The sequence below is a fragment of the Oncorhynchus gorbuscha genome, linkage group LG02 (assembly GCF_021184085.1).
Source record: "Oncorhynchus gorbuscha isolate QuinsamMale2020 ecotype Even-year linkage group LG02, OgorEven_v1.0, whole genome shotgun sequence".
Lineage (NCBI taxonomy): Eukaryota > Metazoa > Chordata > Actinopteri > Salmoniformes > Salmonidae > Oncorhynchus > Oncorhynchus gorbuscha.
In genome coordinates, this window is record NC_060174.1 from 10,182,781 (window position 1) to 10,207,557 (window position 24,777).

The window sequence follows — 24,777 nt, forward strand, 5'->3', positions numbered from 1 at the left end:
GGCGAGCAGGCCAGAGGTGGATGAACGCAGTGCCCTTGTTTGGGTGTAGGGCCTGATCAGAGCCTGGAGGTACTGAGGTGCCGTTCCCCTCACAGCTCCAGGCAAGCACCATGGTCTTGTAGCGGATGCGAGCTTCAACTGGAAGCCAGTGGAGAGAACGGAGGAGCGGGGTGACGTGAGAGAACTTGGGAAGGTTGAACACCAGATGGGCTGCGGCGTTCTGGATGAGTTGAAGGGGTTTAATGGCACAGGCAGGGAGCCCAGCCAACAGCGAGTTGCAGTAATCCAGACGGGAGATGACAAGTGCCTGGATTAGGACCTGCGCCGCTTCCTGTGTGAGGCAGGGTCGTACTCTGCGGATGTTGTAGAGCATGAACCTACAGGAACGGGCCACCGCCTTGATGTTGGTTGAGAACGACAGGGTGTTGTCAGGATCACGCCAAGGTTCTTGCGCTCTGGGAGGAGGACACAATGGAGTTGTCAACCGTGATGGCGAGATCATGGAACGGGCAGTCCTTCCCCGGGAGGAAGAGCAGCTCCGTCTTAGGTTCACTTGAGGTGGTGGTCCGTCATCCACACTGATATGTCTGCCAGACATGCAGAGATGCGATTCGCCACCTGGTCATCTCAGAGCCCTTCTGAGGAGAGCCACGCCACCTTCTTCATGTGCCCCCGGAGATCTCGGAGAGGGTGATCTGATGGTTCCTCGAAGGCAGCCGATAGATCTAGAAGGATCTCTACCTGACTTGGCTCCTGAAGGTTTTTTGCTTCATAGAGCCTCCTCTCTACTTGGCTCCTGAAAGGGTATTATAGATACAAATGTAATTGATTCAGATACAAATGTAATTGATCAGATACATCATGCAACATATATACAATTTCAGGTTTTAATAGTAATAGTAATGCTATCACTGTTCAGGGAAGTCAGGAACCAATACACGCAGTCAGTCAGGAAAGCTAAGGCCAGCTTCTTCAGGCAGAAGTTTGCATCCTGTAGCTCCAACTCCAAAAAGTTCTGGGACACTGTGAAGTCCATGGAGAACAAGAGCACCTCCTCCCAGCTGCCCACTGCACTGAGGCTAGGGAACACGGTCACCACCGACAAATCCATGATTATCGAAAACTTCAACAAGCATTTCTCAACGGCTGGCCATGCCTTCCGCCTGGCTACTCCTACCTCGGCCAACAGCCCCGGCCCCCCCGCAGCTCCTCGCCCAAGCCTCTCCAGGTTCTCCTTTACCCAAATCCAGATAGCAGATGTTCTGAAAGAGCTGCAAAACCTGGACCCGTATAAATCAGCTGGGCTTGACAATCTGGACCCTCTATTTCTGAAACTATCCGCCGCCATTGTCGCAACCCCTATTACCAGCCTGTTCAACCTCTCTTTCATATCGTCTGAGATCCCCAAGGACTGGAAAGCTGCCGCAGTCATCCCCCTCTTCAAAGGGGGTGACACCCTGGACCCAAACTGTTACAGACCTATATCCATCCTGCCCTGCCTATCTAAGGTCTTCGAAAGCCAAGTCAACAAACAGGTGACTGACCATCTCGAATCCCACCGTACCTTCTCCGCTATGCAATCCGGTTTCCGAGCCGGTCACGGGTGCACCTCAGCCACACTCAAGGTACTAAACGACATCATAACCGCCATCGATAAAAGACAGTACTGTGCAGCCGTCTTCATCGACCTTGCCAAGGCTTTCGACTCTGTCAATCACCATATTCTTATCGGCAGACTCAGTAGCCTCGGTTTTTCGGATGACTGCCTTGCCTGGTTCACCAATTACTTTGCAGACAGAGTTCAGTGTGTCAAATCGGAGGGCATGTTGTCCGGTCCTCTGGCCGTCTCTATGGGGGTGCCACAGGGTTCAATTCTCGGGCCGACTCTTTTCTCTGTATATATCAATGATGTGGCTCTTGCTGCGGGCGATTCCCTGATTCACCTCTACGCAGACGACACCATTGTATACACTTTCGGCCCGTCATTGGACACTGTGCTATCTAACCTCCAATCGAGCTTCAATGCCATACAACACTCCTTCCTTTGCCTCCAACTGCTCTTAAACGCTAGTAAAACCAAATGCATGCTTTTCAACCGATCGCTGCCGGCACCCGCATGCCCGACTAGCATCACCACACTGGATGGCTCCGACCTTGAATATGTGGACACCTATAAGTACCTAGGTGTCTGGCTAGACTGCAAACTCTCCTTCCAGACCCATATCAAACATCTCCAATCGAAAATCAAATCAAGAATTGGCTTTCTATTCCGCAACAAAGCCTCCTTCACTCACGCTGCCAAGCTTACCCTAGTAAAACTGACTATCCTACCGATCCTCGACTTCGGCGACATCATCTACAAAATTGCTTCCAACACTCTTCTCAGCAAACTGGATGCAGTTTATCACAGTGCCATCCGTTTTGTCACTAAAGCACCTTATACTACCCACCACTGCGACTTGTATGCTCTAGTCGGCTGGCCCTCGCTACATATTCGTCGCTAGACCCACTGGCTTCAGGTCATCTACAAGGCCATGCTAGGCAAAGCTCCGCCTTATCTCAGCTCACTGGTCACGATGGCAACACCCATCCGTAGCACGCGCTCCAGCAGGTGTATCTCATTGATCATCCCTAAAGCCAACACCTCATTCGGCCGCCTTTCGTTCCAGTACTCTGCTGCCTGTGACTTTGCAAAAATCGCTGAAGTTGGAGACTTATCTCCCTCACCAACTTCAAACATCAGCTAGCTGAGCAGCTAACCGATCGCTGCAGCTGTACATAATCTATTGGTAAATAGCACACCCATTTTCACCTACCTCATCCCCACAGTTTTTATTTATTTACTTTTATGCTCTTTTGCACACCAATACCTGTACATGATCATGTATCACTCCAGTGTTAATCTGCAATATTGTAATTATTCGCCTACCTCCTCATGCCTTTTGCACACATTGTATATAGACTCCCCTTTTTTTTCTCTGTGTTATTGACTTGTTAATTGTTTACTCCATGTGTAACTCTGTGTTGTCTGTTCACACTGCTATGCTTTATCTTGGCCAGGTCGCAGTTGCAAATGAGAACCTGTTCTCAACTAGCCTACCTGGTTAAATAAAGGTGTTCTCAACTAGCCTACCTGGTTAAATAAAGGTGTTCTCAACTAGCCTACCTGGTTAAATAAAGGTGTTCTCAACTAGCCTACATGGTTAAATAAAGGTGTTCTCAACTAGCTTACATGGTTAAATAAAGGTGTTCTCAACTAGCCTACCTGGTTAAATAAAGGTGTTCTCAACTAGCCTACATGGTTAAATAAAGGTGTTCTCAACTAGCCTACATGGTTAAATAAAGGTGTTCTCAACTAGCCTACCTGGTTAAATAAAGGTGAAATAAAAAAAAATAATAATAAAATAAAAACATTACACACACTGAGGAATCAGTCTTACCTTAAGATGACATTGCAAGTGCAGATATTGCTCTTGCCAAGGTAACGTATGACCTGTGGTCAGCATCCAACCCTGCCTATAATAACTATCCTCGTACCTGTAGCTGTAATATATAATAATAATAATAATATAATATATGCCATTTAGCAGACGCTTTTATCCAAAGCGACTTACAGTCATGTGTGCATACATTCTACGTATGGGTGGTCCCGGGGATTGAACCCACTTCCCTGGCATTACAAGCGCCATGCTCTACCAACTGAGCTACAGGACCACAGGACCGCTGTGTTGTATATGTATTATATAGCATGCCTACCTGCAACAGCTCTCAGCATATCCACTACCATTTAAAAGTTTGGGGTCACTTCAAAAAATAAAAAATAATAATACATTCTGAAAGAAAAGCAAATTAAAATAACATTAAAATAACATCAAATTGATCAGATACATTGTTAATGTTGTAAATCACTGTTGTAGCTTGGAAATGGCTGTTTTTCAATGGAATATCTACATAGGCGTACAGAGGACCATTATCAGTAACCATCACTCCTGTGTTCCAATGGTACATTGTGTTAGCTAATCCAAGTTTATCGTTTTAAAAGGCTAATTGATCATTAGAAAACCCTTTTGCAATTACATTAGCACAGCTGAAAACTGTTGTTCTGATTAAAGAAGCAATAAAACGGGCCTTCTTTAGACTAGTTGAGTGTCTGGATTTGTGGGTTCGATTACCCGCTCAAAATGGCCAGAAACAAAGAACTTTCTTCTGAAACTCATTAGTGAAGAGTTCCTCCGGCATAGTGTTAGCTGTGACAAAAGCCAGCACACCCTGTAGCTTTCCAGGAACAGGGTTGCTGACCAATGCTCTACATGCCATGACCAATCAGGAATGCCAGATCCCTACTAACCATAGTACAAGCAGGCCCACTATACTTTATAGCAGACATAGTTTATTGTTGTTGTGGTGTTGGCCTTAAGACTACTCAAACACCCATAAATGCAGTCTTTAGTTATTTTTTTATTTTTACAGGGACAGTTTCACATGAATGAACGTTTAGGTAAAAGCGCCAGTTTTAGCCAGCCAGCTAATTTTCAACTGCAGTCCCTTGATCTTGATCTGAACCTGGGCTCGGAACCCAGTGTGACCTGGTCCATTGGCACTAGTTCCTGAAAACCAACCGCTAGCTCCTGAGAACTTGTGTGGATTTGTAAGTATTGGATATAAGCAATATGCTGATAGCTCCACCTTGACCTCTGATAGGCAAAGTGGGATTAAGGAAATGTCCTGGATGTGATATGTATTTTTTTCATGTTTCTTTACAGCTTTATTGCTACATATACAAACATTTTACATACACATTTTACATATATATTTTACATACACATTTTACATACACATTTTACATACATGGTACTTTTATATAAAGCAGTCACATGACAATAATACATTACCAAACACCAGTTCTTTAATCCCGCCCCCCAGCCACTCTCAGCCCATCCCACCTATCACTATAGACCTCAGCTCTTTAATCCCGCCCCTCAGCCACTCTCAGCCCATCCCACCTATCACTATAGACCTCAGCTCTTTAATCCCGCCCCCCAGCCACTCTCAGCCCATCCCACCTATCACTATAGACCTCAGCTCTTTAATCCCGCCCCTCAGCCACTCTCAGCCCATCCCACCTATCACTATAGACCTCAGCTCTTTAATCCCGCCCCTCAGCCACTCTCAGCCCATCCCACCTATCACTATCGACCTCAGGTCTTTAATCCTGCCCCTCAGCCACTCTCAGCCCATCCCACCTATCACCATAGACCTCAGCTCTTTAATCCCGCCCCTCAGCTACTCTCAGCCCATCCCACCTATCACCATAGACCTCAGCTCTTTAATCCCGCCCCTCAACTACTCTCAGCCCATCCCACCTATCACTATAGACCTCAGCTCTTTAATCCCGTCCCCGCAGCCACTCTCAGCCCATCCCACCTATCACTATCGACCTCAGCTCTTTAATCCCGCCCCTCAGCCACTCTCAGCCCATCCCACCTATCACCATAGACGTCAGCTCTTTAATCCCACCCCTCAGCCACTCTCAGCCCATCCCACCTATCACTATAGACCTCAGCTCTTTAATCCCGCCCCTCAGCCACTCTCAGCCCATCCCACCTATCACCATAGACGTCAGCTCTTTAATCCCACCCCTCAGCCACTCTCAGCCCATCCCACCTATCACTATAGACCTCAGCTCTTTAATCCCGCCCCTCAGCCACTCTCAGCCCATCCCACCTATCACTATCGACCTCAGGTCTTTAATCCTGCCCCTCAGCCACTCTCAGCCCATCCCACCTATCACCATAGACCTCAGCTCTTTAATCCCGCCCCTCAGCTACTCTCAGCCCATCCCACCTATCACCATAGACCTCAGCTCTTTAATCCCGCCCCTCAACTACTCTCAGCCCATCCCACCTATCACTATAGACCTCAGCTCTTTAATCCCGTCCCCGCAGCCACTCTCAGCCCATCCCACCTATCACTATCGACCTCAGCTCTTTAATCCCGCCCCTCAGCCACTCTCAGCCCATCCCACCTATCACCATAGACGTCAGCTCTTTAATCCCACCCCTCAGCCACTCTCAGCCCATCCCACCTATCACTATAGACCTCAGCTCTTTAATCCCGCCCATCCCCCTCAGCCACTCTCAGCCCATCCCACCTATCACCATAGACATCAGCTCTTTAATCCCACCCCTCAGCCACTCTCAGCCCATCCCACCTATCACTATAGACCTCAGCTCTTTAATCCCGCCCCTCAGCCACTCTCAGCCCATCCCACCTATCACTATCGACCTCAGGTCTTTAATCCTGCCCCTCAGCCACTCTCAGCCCATCCCACCTATCACCATAGACCTCAGCTCTTTAATCCCGCCCCTCAGCTACTCTCAGCCCATCCCACCTATCACCATAGACCTCAGCTCTTTAATCCCGCCCCTCAGCCACTCTCAGCCCATCCCACCTATCACCATAGACGTCAGCTCTTTAATCCCACCCCTCAGCCACTCTCAGCCCATCCCACCTATCACTATAGACCTCAGCTCTTTAATCCCGCCCCTCAGCTACTCTCAGCCCATCCCACCTATCACCATAGACCTCAGCTCTTTAATCCCGCCCCTCAACTACTCTCAGCCCATCCCACCTATCACTATAGACCTCAGCTCTTTAATCCCGTCCCCGCAGCCACTCTCAGCCCACCTCACCTATCACCATAGACCACCCTCGTTTGGTTTCCATGTCCCATATATTTTTCAATTGTGCTGTGATGTTTAAAATCATTTTTTAGAAGAAAAAAGAACTGCACACCTATTAAGACGAGGTGCTGGCTAGCGGAGTAGAAACTTGAAAATAAAAGAGAGCCGCACACTCTTGGAGCTCAGATGCAAAAATGTAATACCAACGTTTCGACAGCCAAGCTGTCTTCATCAGGGTATAATCACAAACACTGTGGTATGACTCGTTTATATAGTGTCAAAAGACACAGGTGTCTGTAATCATGGCCAGGAGTGGCCTAATATCATTGGTTAATAATCAAATATTAAAATGTCATACAAAGAACAGCATACAAACAAATGGATAGCATACGATCATAGATTAATTTGACTGTACAAGTTTACACACAATTACAATGGCTTCAGATCAAAGTCTACGTTGCAAGGGTCTTTAAATTAAAGATCCAGGCAGCCTCTCGTTTTAACAATAAATTATCAAGGTCACCCCCTCTTCGAGGGAGGGTGACATGTTCGATGCCAATATAATGCAGAGACGAAATCGAGTGGCCTGCCTCCAAGAAGTGGGCCGCAACAGGATAAGTAATGGTGCTATGATGCTCTGAGATACGTACTTTTAATTCGCGCTTTGTTTTACCTACATAATTTTTACCACAAGGACAAGGTATAAGATAAATAACTGCCTTAGTGGACGTAATAACACGTTTTATTGTGATCGATTTCCCTGTTTGTGGGTGTTTGAAGGATTTATAAGTGCCATTGCATTGAGCAAAACCATTACATTTGTAATTTCCATCCAGTAGGGGCGCAAATAGACGTTGTTCAGGAATATCTTGGGGTGGTAAACCAGAGTTTACCAATTGGTCTCTGAGATTTCTGCCCCGCGAGAATACCACCAAGGGAAGGTCCGAAAACACATTACCGAGACTATCATCGGATTTTAGGATGTGCCAATGTTTGTGAACGATTCCCTTAATTTGTTCAGAGCACTTTGAAGAATGCGTCTTTTTGCGAGACTGACCTTGAAAAAGGTCATGTCTCGTTTTGTTTTGAATTTTCTCAATGGCAATATTAATCTGATCATTCTTGTAGCCCCTCTCCTTGAACTTTCTTTGCGTCTCAGCCATATTTCTGTCGAAATCGGACTGTTTTTTGCAAATTCTTTGGATTCGACAGAATTGGCTGTATGGCAAACTATTTTTTAAGGGAAGTGGGTGACAACTATCAGCTCTCAACAAACTGTTACGATCAGTAGGTTTCCTGTAAAGATCAGTGTATAGAACATTATCTTCACACAAATTGATCTATGATCGTATGCTATCCATTTGTTTGTATGCTGTTCTTTGTATGACATTTTAATATTTGATTATTAACCAATGATATTAGGCCACTCCTGGCCATGATTACAGACACCTGTGTCTTTTGACACTATATAAGCGATTCATCCCGCAGTGTTTGTGATTATACCCTGATGAAGACAGCTTGGCTGTCGAAACGTTGGTATTACATTTTTGCATCTGAGCTCCAAGAGTGTGCGGCTCTCTTTTATTTCTAAAATCATTTTTTTAACCTTTCTAATCGTATATTATCACAGATTGTTAGCTAAAGATGAAAACCTTTCCTACCAGTATTATTATATTATTATATTATTTATTGACTGACTATGACTTTCCAAATCACCCAACACTGCTATTTGTAGGGTCAATTTTAAGTGCATGTTGTGATTTTTTTTAACCATTCCTGAACCTGTGACCAGAAACAAGCTATATAGGGGCAATACCAGAATAAATTATCTATTGATTCTGTCTCTTCGCAGCAAAATCTACAGAGCTGAGATTGTTGTATGCCCCATATACAGTATGGCAAGAATGTATTATAATCATTTAAATTGAAAAAGTCTTAAGTGTTGAATCAAGTGTAGATTTTTGTACCAGTTCATAAACCATGTGCCATGGAATCGGTACATCGAAACTGTCTTCCCAGCTTTGTATGGCTCATTTAAGAAAGGGCGATACTATAAACAAAATGTCATTTTCAATTAGTTGGAAATTAGATATTGTAATCTGTATAAAGGCCATTTTTGAACAACATATGAGCCTTTCTTAATAATCTACTGGAGAACCATTTTGGGTTTAAGTACAATTTATGTATGAGTGAAGCTTTTAATGAGAGGTTTAAAGCTTTAATATTTAATCATTTTAGCCCCCTAAACTCATGTTCATTATATAAATTGGCACGTTTAATTTTGTCTGGCTTAGAATTCCAAAGAAAATTAAAAAACATTTTTGCTCATATGATTTAAAAAATGAGTCATCTGGAGTAGGAGGTGCCATTAGTAAGTAAGTCAACTGTGATTGGACCAAAGAGTTAATCAATGTGATTTTTTTTCCATACATAGATGAGTATTTACCTCTCCATGGTTTCAGAATCTTATCTATTTTTGCTAACTTTCTATTGAAATGAATTGTGGTAAATTCATTTATATTTTTGGAGATGTAAATACCAAGTATGTCTACTTCACCATCCACCCGTTTTATTGGTAACCTACAAGGTAGTGTAAACACTGTCTTTTTTAACGATCCAATACGTAATATGGTACGTCATAACTGGATTTTAATCCAGAGAGGCTAGACGTGAACTGGGCGTGATCCCAATGCTGCCACCAGTGTAGCGGAAGAAAGTGAAAGCTGCAACAAGGACTCTAACAGCCATTGCCATGAAAAGCCTACTAGGCCTCTGGGCAGTAGGCCTATAATACCGTGTTACAATATCTTAAGTATATATCATGATTGACACAACTGTAAAAATCATAAAGAAATGGTCTTGGAAGTGCCGTAAGTGTAATTTAGAAGAGCGTATATGTCTCTTTTAAGTGCCAAGCCATAAAATATACAAGCGCCACAACAATAGTTGACACTTTCATAGTAAATAAATGATAAATCTGAGTGACTGACTAAAGCTAACATAAACTGCTCAGTCATTGAACTTTAGACTTGCTGATTAGTTGTTGACAGGAGGCAGTTTCACTTTGTTTGAGTTTTATACTATTGACATTCAGATTATCATCATTGGGAAGTTTTGGGATATTTTACATTTACCATTATTGTTATTAACATTATTTTATTTTATCAGTGTGATTGCAATAAGTTTGATAATTCCTGTAAACAGAACTAACCTCTTTGTATAGGGCAAGAAGTAACTCAGGGACAATAAATTATCTTGGACAAAATCAAATCAAATGTATTTATATAGCCCTTCGTACATCAGCTGATATGTTAAAGTGCTGTACAGAAACCCAGCCTAAAACCCCAAACAGCAAGCAATGCAGGTGTAGAAGCACCGTGGCTAGGAAAAACTCCCGAGAAAGGCCAGAACCTAGGAAGAAACCTAGAGAGGAACCAGGCTATGTGGGGTGGCCAGTCCTCCAGTCCTGATGATGAGCTTGGAGGGTACTATGGTGTTGAATGCCGAGCTGTAGTCAATGAACAGCATTCTCACATAGGTATTCCTCTTGTCCAGATGGGTTAGGGCAGTGTGCAGTGTGGTTGAGATTGCATCGTCTGTGGACCTATTTGGGCTGTAAGTAAATTGGAGTGGGTCTAGGGTGTCAGGTAGGGTGGGGGTGATATGGTCCTTGACTCGTCTCTCAAAGCACTTCATGATGACAGAAGTGAGTGCTACGGGGCGGTGATGTTTCTCTTTGGCACTGGATCCTTTTGACTGGCAAAGTTAGTTGGTGGACCAGAGTCTAGGTTTGGGAGGACAGAAACTTCAGAAGGCCTAGACACGGAGTTGTTTCCCTCACGTGCGACATATCTCTCTTCAGTTGTCCATTCTGCAGACAAGCCTGTTGGATAGCAGGGTAATATGTACATGTAGGTCGAGGTAAAGTGACTATGCATAGATAATAACCAGAGAGCAGCAGCAGCATACAAAAGGGAGTCAATGCAAATAATAGATTAACCTGTTTAACTGCATTGATATGGCTTAGTTTGTTTATTTATTTGTTTGGCCTAAAAAAAATTTTTTTGTCAAACTTGTCATCTTCGTATTAGTCCCACCACTATTTTGTTGGTCCTTCTGTAGCTCAGTTGGTAGAGCATGGCGCTTGTAACGCCAGGGTAGTGGGTTCGATCCCCGGGACCACCCATACGTAGAATGTATGCACACATGACTGTAAGTCGCTTTGGATAAAAGCGTCTGCTAAATGGCATATATTATTATTATTATTATATTATATTCGTCAAACTAGTCATCTTCGTATTAGTCCCACCACTATTTTGTCAAACTTGTCATCTTCGTATTAGTCCCACCACTATTTTGTCAAACTAGTCATCTTCGTATTAGTCCCACCACTATTTCAAAAAGGAATCCAGCCCTTTAAGGATTTGCTCCTCTTTTGGGTTGCAGACAAAAGGTAGCTGAAATTACACCCTTTGCAAAAAAGCTCTGGCCCTTCAGGTATTGTATTTGAACTCTATACTCACAATGCCACATCACATTGTGACTGTAGTCTCTCAATTGCTACAATTACAATTCTGCTCACCAACATGAGCAGAGAGCAGGCCAATTGGGCCTTTAACAATAGACTCCAGGCCGTTTTTGTTGTTGGTCAACTACTTTCCCTTCTACTCTTCAGGACCTATTCTGTGGCAGCAGTAGGTAAGGAATTCAAATAATTGTGTTGATTTGTATTCAAGCTACAGTTGAGACTAATATTGTGATTAATAACAGTTGTAAATAGACAAACTTCCATTGGTTGCCATTAATACATTTTATGATAAAATTACCTAACTATGCATGACAGACCACTGTTAAGTATTTTGAAATTGGATTCCCACTGGTCTAATGTCATTGAGCTGTGCATAATGCCGTCCTATCAGTCCTTTCATAACAGCAAATATTTTTAAATATATTTTTTAAAGAGAGTATGTTGAACTGGACATATAACTTAATCAGTATCATGATGATTTGATCAGATTTGGTATAGAACAAATTCACTTCTCCATCTCAGAAACCACTCCAGTTCACCAATTTCTGAACAAAGGATCAACATTACAGGTTGTAATAGTTTCTTTTCAGCCAATATTCATGAAAGAAAAGAACATGAATAGCCACCATCTCAATGTTACATTGAACAATGACAACAGGGTAAGAGACCTTGTCTGCTTTAGAAATTATATCCGGTCAAACTACTCCAAACAAATGTTCCTGATACTGCTGATAGACCCTGCTAGCACACAGGACTAGCCTGATACTACTGATAGACCCTGCTAGCTCACAGGACTAGCCTGATACTACTGATAGACCCTGCTAGCTCACAGGACTAGCCTGATACTATTGATGGACCCTGCTAGCTCACAGGACTAGCCTGATACTACTGATAGACCTGCTAGCTCACAGGACTAGCCTGATACTACTGATAGACCATGCTAGCTCACAGGACTAGCCTGATACTACTGATAGACCATGCTAGCTCACAGGACTAGCCTGATACTACTGATAGACCTGCTAGCTCACAGGACTAGCCTGATACTACTGATAGACCCTGCTAGCTCACAGGACTAGCCTGATACTACTGATAGACCTGCTAGCTCACAGGACTAGCCTGATACTACTGATAGACCTGCTAGCTCACAGGGCTAGCCTGATTTTTTAAAATTGTATTTTATTTTATTTCACCTTTATTTAACCAGGTAGGCTAGTTGAGAACAGGTTCTCATTTGCAACTGCGACCTGGCCAAGATAAAGCATAGCAGTGTGAACAGACAACACAGAGTTACACATGGAGTAAACAATTAACAAGTCAATAACACAGAGAAAAAAAGGGGAGTCTATATACAATGTGTGCAAAAGGCATGAGGAGGTAGGCGAATAATTACAATATTGCAGATTATCACTGGAGTGATAAATGATCAGATGATCATGTACAGGTAGAGATATTGGTGTGCAAAAGAGCAGAAAAGTAAATAAATAAAAACTGTGGGGATGAGGTAGGTGAAAATGGGTGTGCTATTTACCAATAGATTATGTACAGCTGCAGCGATCGGTTAGCTGCTCAGCTAGCTGATGTTTGAAGTTGGTGAGGGAGATAAAAGTCTCCAACTTCAGCGATTTTTGCAATTCGTTCCAGTCACAGGCAGCAGAGTACTGGAACGAAAGGCGGCCGAATGAGGTGTTGGCTTTAGGGATGATCAATGAGATACACATGCTGGAGCGCGTGCTACGGATGGGTGTTGCCATTGTGACCAGTGAGCTGAGATAAGACGGAGCTTTGCCTAGCATGGCCTTGTAGATGACCTGAAGCCAGTGGGTCTGGCGACGAATATGTAGCGAGGGCCAGCCGACTAGAGCATACAAGTCGCAGTGGTGGGTAGTATAAGGTGCTTTAGTGGCAAAACGGATGGCACTGTGATAAACTGCATCCAGTTTGCTGAGAAGAGTGTTGGAAGCAATTTTGTAGATGATGTCGCCGAAGTCGAGGATCGGTAGGATAGTCAGTTTTACTAGGGTAAGCTTGGCAGCGTGAGTGAAGGAGGCTTTGTTGCGGAATAGAAAGCCGATTCTTGATTTGATTTTCGATTGGAGATGTTTGATATGGGTCTGGAAGGAGAGTTTGCAGTCTAGCCAGACACCTAGGTACTTATAGGTGTCCACATATTCAAGGTCGGAGCCATCCAGTGTGGTGATGCTAGTCGGGCATGCGGGTGCAGGCAGCGATCGGTTGAAAAGCATGCATTTGGTTTTACTAGCGTTTAAGAGCAGTTGGAGGCCACGGAAGGAGTGTTGTATGGCATTGAAGCTCGATTGGAGGTTAGATAGCACAGTGTCCAATGACGGGCCGAAAGTATATAGAATGGTGTCGTCTGCGTAGAGGTGGATCAGGGAATCGCCCGCAGCAAGAGCAACATCATTGATATATACAGAGAAAAGAGTCGGCCCGAGAATTGAACCCTGTGGCACCCCCATAGAGACTGCCAGAGGACCGGACAACATGCCCTCCGATTTGACACACTGAACTCTGTCTGCAAAGTAATTGGTGAACCAGGCAAGGCAGTCATCCGAAAACCCGAGGCTACTGAGTCTGCCGATAAGAATCTGGTGATTGACAGAGTCGACGGGGTGGAACTGTCAGAGAGGTCGGAAAGCCTTGGCAAGGTCGATGAAGACGGCTGCACAGTACTGTCTTTTATCGATGGCGGTTATGATGTCGTTTAGTACCTTGAGTGTGGCTGAGGTGCACCCGTGACCGGCTCGGAAACCGGATTGCATAGCGGAGAAGGTACGGTGGGATTCGAGATGGTCAGTCACCTGTTTGTTGACTTGGCTTTCGAAGACCTTAGATAGGCAGGGCAGGATGGATATAGGTCTGTAACAGTTTGGGTCCAGGGTGTCACCCCCTTTGAAGAGGGGGATGACTGCGGCAGCTTTCCAGTCCTTGGGGGTCTCAGACGATATGAAAGAGAGGTTGAACAGGCTGGTAATAGGGGTTGCGACAATGGCGGCGGATAGTTTCAGAAATAGAGGGTCCAGATTGTCAAGCCCAGCTGATTTATACGGGTCCAGGTTTTGCAGCTCTTTCAGAACATCTACTATCTGGATTTGAGTAAAGGAGAACCTGGAGAGGCTTTGGCGAGGAGCTGCGGAACAGGCAAGGCAGTCATCCGAAAACCCGAGGGGCCGGGGCTGTTGGCCGAGGTAGGAGTAGCCAGGCGGAAGGCATGGCCAGCCGTTGAGAAATGCTTGTTGAAGTTTTCGATAATCATGGATTTGTCGGTGGTGACCGTGTTCCCTAGCCTCAGTGCAGTGGGCAGCTGGGAGGAGGTGCTCTTGATACTACTGATAGACCCTGCTAGCTCACAGGACTAGCCTGATACTACTGATAGACCTGCTAGCTCACAGGGCTAGCCTGATACTACTGATAGACCCTGCTAGCTCACAGGACTAGCCTGATACTACTGATAGACCTGCTAGCTCACAGGACTAGCCTGATACTACTGATAGACCCTGCTAGCTCACAGGACTAGTCTGATACTACTGATAGACCCTGCTAGCTCACAGGACTAGCCTGATACTGCTGATAGACCCTGTTAGCTCACAGGACTAGCCTGATACTACTGATAGACCCTGCTAGCTCACAGGACTGTCCTGGGTGAAGGAGCACATGCAGAGGGTCAACTGAGGGGCAAAAACTCACATTGGAACCATCAATGTCAACAGGTTACCATTTCACCTGCTCACTGGGACAGATTTACATAGTATAAATACTAAGTACACTTGTTATTTGTCAGAGGAAGTGAATCATGAAATGTAAAACAAAAGTTCAAATGAAGAGGTACAATATTACGGATCGTTTCATGATTTTTTTTGTGTGTTTTATTCTTTTTGCAAACTCCCTGGTAATTAGTATAGTTTCTGGCAACATTGAAACCATATAAAGCTATTTTGACTGGAAATCTGAAACTGATATACACCATTTATTGGCCCAGCGTCGTCTGAGTTTGGCCGGGGTAGGACGTCATTGTAAATAAGAATGTATTCTTAACTGACTTGCCTAGTTAAATAAAGGTTAAATAAAATAAACAGTTAATCAAATGGCTTCCCGGACTATTTGACCGGACCCCTTTTTTATGCTGCTGCTACTCTCTGGTTATTATCTATGCATAGTCACTTTACCTCGACCTACATGTACATATTACCCTGCTATCCAACAGGCTTGTCTGCAGAATGGACAACTGGAGAGAGATATGTCGCACGTGAGGGAAACAACTCCGTGTCTAGGCCTTCTGAAGTTTCTGTCCTCCCAAACCTAGACACTGGTCCACCAACTAACTTTGCCAGTCAAAAGGATCCAGGGTCAAAGAGAATCATCACAGGTAGTGCTAACTTTTCATATCTGCTGTTTACTTTTTAATAATGAATGAGTTTGTGACATAGTTTGTGTTATTCTGTGGAAATATGTTGTAAGGCGATTAACCTTGACCAGACAGTCTCCACACTATGGCCAAAATAGCTGAATTCATACTGTGTCCATTTTCTAATACACTTTAGAAATAAAAACATGTTTCAGTCCGTTTAGGTGTGCATGTGGCACTCTTTGGTCCAAGAGAATTTATTGTCCCCGAGTTACTTCTTGCCCTATACAAAGAGGTTAGTTCTGTTTACACAAATGACCAAACTTTATGCGATCATACTGATACTGATACTGTAAAACAAAAAATTGTTAATAACAATAATGGTAAATGTAAAATACCCCAAAACATCCCAATGATGATAATCTAAATGTCAACAGTATAAATCTCAAACAAAGTGAAACTGCCTCCTGTCAACCATTAATCAGCAAGTCTAAAGTTCAATGACTGAGCAGTTTATGTTAGCTTTAGTCAGTCACTCAGATTTATCATTTATTTACTGTGAAAGAGTCAACTATTGTGGCGCTTGTATATTTTATGGCTTGACACTTGAAAGAGCCATACAAGCTCTCGTAAAGAAAGCCATAATCAATAAATTACTCATGTTATCAGAGATTGTGGCTAGTTACAAGGTTTAGGATTCAGTTAGGGTTATTCACACTGAAAAGGCACACAATAGATTAAGAAACACAATGTAGCAAGCAAGCAAAAAAACACTAATACTCAAAGTGCATTAAAAACAAAGTAACAGCAGGACACACTATGGATTAACTAGGGATTAATGATACTGTATTAACATAGCCAACTGTGTTTGTATGCGCAAATTGTGTTCATAAGTAACTTCATGATCTCTCTGTTCTTTTTGAGAAGCCAGTTCTCTACAGTCTTGGAGAGAACAGAGGAGTGCTTTCCCTGCGAATACTGAGAATAAGAAAGAGTGACCTCTGACCACTGTGATTGCATCACATCATGGACTCTTCTGTACCTCTCCACCTGATGATGCAGACCTCCTTCAATTCTTTATTCTCTGTTGTCTTCTTGTTTATTTATAGTCTATTTCTGTAGTTCTGTCAATATTACTCTCAAATTGGTTTATTTGCCTGTTATATCAGATGTATTAAAAATGAACTTCATTATGATGAAACATTTTACGGTATATTTGTTGGCTCAAAAAAACAAGACAACCCCGCCCATAAGACTGGCTAACCAATAGCAATAGGCATAGAGTATTTAATCCCACCCTTTCTTCCGGTGCCTCTTTCCTTAAGCGCTTTGGAAGTTTCTTATGTACACATGTTATGTTTGTGCATGGAGCTCCCAAGTACAATAGTCCGTGTAAATAAAACGTATCTTTTGCCGTTTTTTAAACTCTTTGGAGCGTGGTCTGAGCGGTGTGCGTTGTCTTGTAGCTAAATACTAAAGAGCAAAGAGGGCGATTTACTATGGCTTGTCCGATATATCCAAAGGACACACCGCAGCCCACAGAGGACATCGAATTTCAGCAAGTACTGCGTCAAATTGGAGGTAAAGAGAATATATACTTAGTAAGTGATACCGTCAAATCGGATGAGGAGGACGAAGCCAGTGGGATATTAAAGGAATTCATTCAGGACATGTTTCATAGCGGGCGTACTGAAAACCTTAGCACGAGCCATACCAACAACAACACTAACGGTCAGATTTATTCCTCTCCAAATAGTCAAGGGGATACTACAAGCGAAAATAATGGGACATGCGAAACCGTAAACAACTGCAAGATTTTGCCTCAAGCCCAGGGGAACGAAATACCTCTGTCAACGAGGCCAAAGGATTTAGTATTGAGTGCCAAGTCTATGGGAGAGGATAAAGGACCACCGAGGCTCAATGGGAACGTCCAAAAGACCAAAACCTCAAGCATGAACAGTTGTAGAGGAAAGCGAGTAATAGACCATCCTATTATAATATTCATATTTAGACAGGAGTTTTTCAGTGGCAGTGCAAACGCAATTTGCCTGAAAGAAATTCTGAAGGATGTTAGGTCACGTGCGAAACGTGGCGGTGTCCGCCCAGCACTAGTCGGGTTAATACGCTCAACAGGTGAGAGCAACGAGACGCGTGAATCGGTGGTATTTCTGGAGGGCCTGCTTCGTTCAGTGTTTCGGAAACATCCACCAGAAGCCATCTGGGCAGGGCATTTCATTCCCAAGACAGAGGATAGGATGCTGGCAATCAAGAAATACGCCTGCAAAGCCATCTATTCGGCCCAAACCTCAGGTGAAATACACATTTTCAGATGTTTGTGGTTTGTAAACCATGGGCAGTTATTTTATGCACCGTTTCATAGGCCGTATGAATTGTTTGTACTTTTATAATTTTTATAATCTTAACAAATGTTTGGCAGTAGGCATATAGCATATTTAGGTCAGTTCATGACACACAAGACTGGGGACATTTTTCATGCATTCGATAGTCTCACAGGCTAGCTGACTTCAGAACAAAATAAACATTAAGCAATCTGCCCCATAGATTTGCTGACGAATGTTCATGCTCATTATTGTCTTTGCAGATAATTCTGAGGAAAGAGGGAACATGTTTTTAAGGCAATTCCAGTGTTTGCCTTGGCGTAGAAGACACAACAGCCAGGCCAACAACACTTCAGCAAACAGGCAAAGAGGTATCACAGACGTTGTCTCTCTTCCCATTCCACTTTCCATGTACGTCCTTGGTGGTAAATAGGGTAGATAACAGTTCAATGTTGTTGTTTTTCAGGTGACGCTGCAAGTGCAGACGAAGGGATCCCTCTGAAGACTGGTGTTTTGTCCGCTGGACCCCAGGCAGAGTCCGACTGTGGTGTAACCAAAAAGGACAGTCATGATGACACTCATGGGTCATGATTTCCCCATGTCCAACTGTGGACAATACTCAAACGTTGGTCTCAAGGAACATTGGTGTCTGTACAAGTCTGCAGTTAAGTTTACATGTCTGGCACATTGGCCTAACAATCGGTCAGAGAAGAGTTGATACATTAGCCTGTGATTATGAACAATTTGAATTTAGCGATAACTCAAGTTATGCAACTTAATACATTTAGTGTACATGCGTATCTGTTACATAACCATCCATGTATGTTGTCATGTAATATCTGCTTTTGTTGTTACAAAGAGCTCATCTTGAATTGTAAAACAACAATGAAAAAATGTGTGACCAACAAACACTATGACCATTTACTTCATTCTGTTCGGTAAGTGTGATGTGATGCTGTTTTCAAACGAAACACAATACCTTGCTCTTGTTAAAGCTTTTAGAATTTATTTGTTTATTTATTTCATTTTGCTCGACTTCAATTAACATTCAGCAACTAGTGAGTTTGAGTGTTTTTTAAAACAATATAGATTTAATAGATGCAATGAGAAAGAGTTACAAAACAATTAGAAAGTCAAATGTTGGGTGTAAAAGACGACAACCCAGCCCTGGGTGTTAAAGCTTTTACAACCCAGCCCTGGGTTTATTTATTTCAACCCAGCCCTGGGTGTCAATTAACATTCACAACCCAGCCCTGGGTGTAAAAAATATAGACAACCCAGCCCTGGGTGAAAAGAGTTACAACCCAGCCCTGGGTGTAAAAGACGACAACCCAGCCCTGGGTGTAAAAGACGACAACCCAGCCCTGGGTGTAAAAGACGACAACCCAGCCCTGGGTGTAAAAGACGACAACCCAGCCCTGGGTGTAAAAGACGACAACCCAGCCCTGGGTGTAAAAGACGACAACCCAGCCCTGGGTGTAAAGACGACAACCCAGCCCTGGGTGTAAAAGACGACAACCCAGCCCTGGGTGTAAAAGACGACAACCCAGCCCTGGGTGTAAAAGACGACAACCCAGCCCTGGGTGTAAAAGACGACAACCCAGCCCTGGGTGTAAAAGACGACAACCCAGCCCTGGGTGTAAAAGACGACAACCCAGCCCTGGGTGTAAAAGACGACAACCCAGCCCTGGGTGTAAAGACGACAACCCAGCCCTGGGTGTAAAAGACGACAACCCAGCCCTGGGTGTAAAGACGACAACCCAGCCCTGGGTGTAAAAGACGACAACCCAGCCCTGGGTGTAAAAGACGACAACCCAGCCCTGGGTGTAAAAGACGACAACCCAGCCCTGGGTGTAAAAGACGACAACCACGACAACCCAGCCCTGGGTGTAAAAGACGACAACAACGACAACCCAGCCCTGGGTGTAAAAGACGACAACCCAGCCCTGGGTGTAAAAAACGACAACAACGACAACCCAGCCCTGTGTAAAAAAACGACAACCACGACAACCCAGCCCTGTGTAAAAAACAACAACCCAGCCCTGTGTATAAAAAAACAACAACCCAGCCCTGTGTATAAAAAAACAACAACCCAGCCCTGTGTATAAAAAAACAACAACCCAGCCCTGTGTAAAAAAAACAACAACAACCCAGCCCTGGGTAAAAAAAACAGCCCAGCGCTGTGTAAATAATGGACAGAACACACCCCGTGTTATATTAGACCCAGCCAGTTGGGACACTTAGTTGGGTTATTGAGCTATGATCCACCGGATCAGATCAGAAGACTGGAGATGTGGCTTTCAGATAGTTATTTTCGGCCAGCTGTGAGAGTAATTCCGGTTAATCTGTTGTGTTGTATTGTCAAGGCATGATAAGGTTGAGTACTGACACTTCGGTAGTGTAATGCTCCGGGTGTCGTGGGTGTGGAGTCAAATGCAGGAGACAGAGTTCAATGCTGTGCGTCTTTTAATAGCACCAACGCACCACAGGGTGCTCACAAAAGTTACGTTCCCAAACACAGGGAATCAAAAAATACAATGGAAAAAATCACGACCAGGCACAAACACGTACCTTTACAACAGAGCCGAAGTTTACAATGAAATAATCCCGCACAACAAGCAGGCGGGCCGGCTGTCTAATAAAGACAAACTAATTAACATTAACAGGTGCCACCACTAAACATACAAGGAGGGGGAGGAAAAACAATCAGTGGCAGCTAATAGGCCGGTGACGACGACCGCCGAGCTCCACCCGCCCGGGAAGGGGAAACACCCTCGGTCGGTCTCGTGACAGGTAGCTTAATGATGTTTACCCAAGTTGAGTTCCTCAAGTGCCTAGGCGATGGAAATCCCTCAACATGGATGGATCCAAGATGTCCCCCATGGTACCCAGCACCTCTCCTCCGGACCATACCCCTCCCAGTCCACGAGGTACTGCAGGCCCCTCACCCGGTGTCTTGAGTCCAGAATGGCCCGGATCGTGTACGCCGGGGACCCCTCGATGTCCAGAGGGGGAGAGGACCTCCGGCACCTCACTGTCCTGCAGGGGACCAGCTACCGCCGGCCTGAGGAGAGACACGTGAAACGAGGGGTTAATACGATAATAGGAAGGGAGTTGTAATCGATAACACACCTCGTTTGTTCTCCTCAGGACTTTAAAGGGCCCTACATACTGCGGACCCAGATTCCGGCAGGGCAAGCAGAGAGGAAGATTTCAGGTCGAGAGCCAGACCCTGTCCCCCGGTACAAACACGGGGGCCTCACTGCGGTGGCGGTCAGCACTCCTCTTCTGCCGTCCACTCGCTTGTTGTAGAGATTCCTGGACGGCCCTCCAGGTCTCCTTGGAGCGCTGTACCCATTCCTCCACCGCAGGAGCCTCGGTCTGGCTCGGATGCCATGGTGCCAGGACCGGCTGGTACCCCAACACACACTGAAAAGGGGACACGTTAGAGGAGTGGCGTAGTGAGTTGTGAGCCATTTCAGCCCAGGGAATGTATCATGCCCCCTGGCCGATCCTGGCAATACGACCGCAGAAACCTACCCACCTCCTGGTTCATTCTCTCCACCTGCCCATTACTCTCGGGGTGATAACCAGATGTCAGGCTGACAGAGACCCCCAAGTGTTCCATGAACGCTCTCCATACCCGAGACGTGAATTTGGGGGCCCCGATCAGAAACGATGTCCTCCGGCACCCCGTAGTGCCGAAAGACATGGGTGAATAATGCCTCCGCAGTCTGTAGGGCTGTAGGGATACCGGGCAATGGGAGGAGACGACAGGACTTAGAGAACCAATCCACAATCACTAGAACCGTGGTGTTCCCCTGAGACGGCGGAAGATCGGTCAGGAAATCTATGGACAGATGTGACCATGGCCGCTGTGGAACGGGGAGGGGTTGTAGCTTCCCTCTAGGAAGGTGCCTAGGAGCCTTACTCTGAGCGCACACTGAACAGGAGGAGACATAACCCTTAACGTCCTTAGCCAACGTAGGCCACCAATACCTCCCCTGAAGGCTCCCCACTGTCCTCATCACCCCAGGGTGACCCGAGGAGGGTAGGACGTGAGCCCACTGAATCAGTTTGTCCCGAACACCAAGCGGCACGTACCTTCGCCCCGCTGGACACTGAGGAGGCGAGGGTTCAGCCCGTAACGCCCGCTCGATATCAGAGTCCACCTCCCATACCACTGGGGCTACCAGCTTTGAGGCGGGAAGGATTGGGAGTAGGTTCGGTGGACCCATCCTCCGTGTCGTAAAGGCGGGACAGTGCATCAGCCTTCACGTTCTGGGAGCCCGGTCTATAAGACAAAGTCAACCAGAAACGGGTGAAGAACATGGCCCACCTTGCCTGACGTGGGTTAAGTCTCCTAGCTGCACGAATATACTCCAGATTCTGGTGGTCAGTCCAGATGAGAAAAGGGTGCTTAGCCCCCTCAAGCCAGTGTCTCCACACCTTCAGAGCTCTAACCACCGCTAGCAACTCCCGGTCCCCCACATCATAGTTACGCTCCGCTGGGCTGAGCTTCCTTGAGAAGAAAGCGCAGGGGCGGAGTTTTTGTGGCGTACCCGAGCGCTGTGATAGCACGGCACCCACCCCAGCCTCGGACGCGTCCACCTCCACTATGAATGCTAGAGAGGGGTCCGGATGCGCCAACACGGGTGCATCAGTGAACAGCGCCTTCAACTTGTTGAATGCTCCGTCCGCCTCTGCTGACCACTGCATCCGCACCGGGCCCCCCTTCAGCAGTGAAGTAATGGGAGCCGCTATCTGGCCAAAACCCTGGATAAACCTCCGGTAGTAGTTGGCAAAACCCAAAAACCGCTGCACCTCCTTTACCGTGGTCGGAGTCGGCCAATTACGCACGGCCCTAATGCCGTCACGCTCCATCACTACCCCCGAGGTGGAAATGCGATATCCCAGAAAAGAGACGGCTCGTTTAGAGAACACGCATTTCTCAGCCTTGACGTATAGGTCATGCTCCAGCAGTCTACCAAGCACCTTGCGCACCAAAGACACATACGCGGTGTGAGTGGCCAAGTAGATCAGAATGGCATCGATATAAACAACCACTCCCTCCCGGCACAGGTCCCCGAGAATCTCGTCTACAAAAGATTGAAAAATGGCTGGAGCATTTTTTAACCCATACGGCATGATGAGGTACTCATAGTGGCCGGATGTAGTACTAAATGCGGTTTTCCACTCGTCTCCCTTCCGAATACACACCAGACTATACGCGCTCCTGAGATCCAGTTTTGTGAAGAACTGCGCTCCGTGGAACGATTCCACCGCCGTAGCGATGAGAGGTAGAGGGTAACTATACCCCACTGTGATGGCGTTTAGACCTCTATAATCGATACACGGACGCAAACCTCCCTCCTCTTTCCTCACAAAGAAACTCGAGGAGACTGGTGAATTGGAGGGCCGAATGTACCCCTGTCCCAGCGACTCCGTGACATATGTCTCCATTGCCAACGTCTCCTCCTGGGACAGCGGGTACACGTGACTCTTGGGAAGCGCAGCGTCTACCTGGAGATCTATCTTACAATCCGTTCCCGGTCGATAAGGTGGTAATTTAGTCGCTTTCACTTTACTGAAAGCGATTGCCAAATCGGCATACTCGGGGGAATGCACACCGTGGAAACCTGGTCTGGACTCTCCACCGACGTGGCACCGACGGAAACTCCCAAACACCTTCCAGAACACTCCTCTGACCACCCCTGGAGAACCCCCTGTCTCCACAAAATTTTAGGATTGTGCCGGGCCAGCCAGGGAGTCCCCAGCACCACTGGAAACGCAGGCGAATCAATAATAAAGAAACTGATACGCTCCCCATGATTCCCCTGCGTCACCACGTCCAGTGGGACCGTGGTCTCCCTGACCATCCCTGACCCTAATGGCCGGCTATCTAGGGAGTGCACGGGGAAAGGAGAATCTATCGGCACCAGCGGAACCCCTAACTTAAGGGCGAGTCCGCGATCCATAAAGTTCCCAGCTGCCCTTGAATCGACTAGCGCCCTATGCTGGGAAGAGGGGAGAAAGTGAAGGAAAAAGGTTAAGACAAACATATGGCCAACAAGGGGTTCTGGGTGAGTTTGATGCTGACTCACCTGGGGTGACCGAGAAGCGCTCCGCCTGCCATCTCTACTCCCAGACGGACCCCCCCTGCACCGATCCAACGTGTGTCCTCTCCGACCACAGTTGGTGCAGGGAATGCCTCCTCCTCCGGTACCCCTCGGCGCAGCCCCTCCCAACTCCATTGGAATGGGAGCGGAGGGGCTGGGTGGTGGAACGCACAGAACCCTCTCTGAACGCCCGCGGGCGGCCAGCAGATTATCCAGTCGAATGGACATGTCAATCTCAGCTGCTCCAGTGACAGAGTGGTGTCCCGACACGCTAGCTCCCGGCGGACGTCCTCTCGGAGACTACACCTGTAGTGGTCCATAAGGGCCCTGTCGTTCCACCCAGATCCGGCTGCTAAGGTCCGGAACTCCAGCGCGTAATCCTGGGCGCTCCTCATCTCCTGCCTGAGATGAAATAGTCGTTCTCCCACCACTCGGCCGTCTAGAGGGTGATCAAACACGGCACGGAAGCGGCAGGAAAACTCTGTGTAGTTCTCCTGCGCTGAGTCTGGGCCATTCCAGACTGCGTTCGCCCACTCCAGAGCACGACCCGTGAGGCAGGAGATGAGGACACTCACCCTCTCTGCTCCTGAGGGAGTGGGTCTGATGGTGGCCAGGTATAGCTCCAGCTGAAGCAGAAACCCCTGGCAACCCGCCGCCGATCCATCATAAGCCCTCGGTAGCGTCAGGCGGAGGGTGCTGGAGTCGGGAGATGAGGAGTCCGGAACCGTGGATGCCGAAGGTGGAG

General features: G+C 46.1%; 1 protein-coding gene across 1 annotated transcript; it reads left to right on the top strand.

The window, feature by feature from the left end:
- The first annotated feature begins 16,873 nt into the window (after positions 1–16,873).
- On the top strand, positions 16,874–18,971 carry LOC123991135. The gene is made up of 3 exons (XM_046292385.1): positions 16,874–17,884; positions 18,177–18,284; positions 18,380–18,971. Exons 1-3 carry the CDS (start codon positions 17,074–17,076, stop codon positions 18,502–18,504), a joined length of 1,044 nt encoding a protein of 347 aa, XP_046148341.1. The 5' UTR covers positions 16,874–17,073; the 3' UTR covers positions 18,505–18,971.
- The last annotated feature ends 5,806 nt before the right edge of the window (positions 18,972–24,777 follow it).

Excerpts from the sequence above, each read along its gene's own strand:
- LOC123991135 (XM_046292385.1), top strand. The coding sequence starts at position 17,074 with ATGGCTTGTCCGATATATCCAAAGGACACACCGCAGCCCACAGAGGAC. Across the intron at positions 17,885-18,176 it reads CTATTCGGCCCAAACCTCAG|ATAATTCTGAGGAAAGAGGG; the intron begins GTGAAATACACA and ends TTGTCTTTGCAG. Across the intron at positions 18,285-18,379 it reads TTCAGCAAACAGGCAAAGAG|GTGACGCTGCAAGTGCAGAC; the intron begins GTATCACAGACG and ends GTTGTTTTTCAG.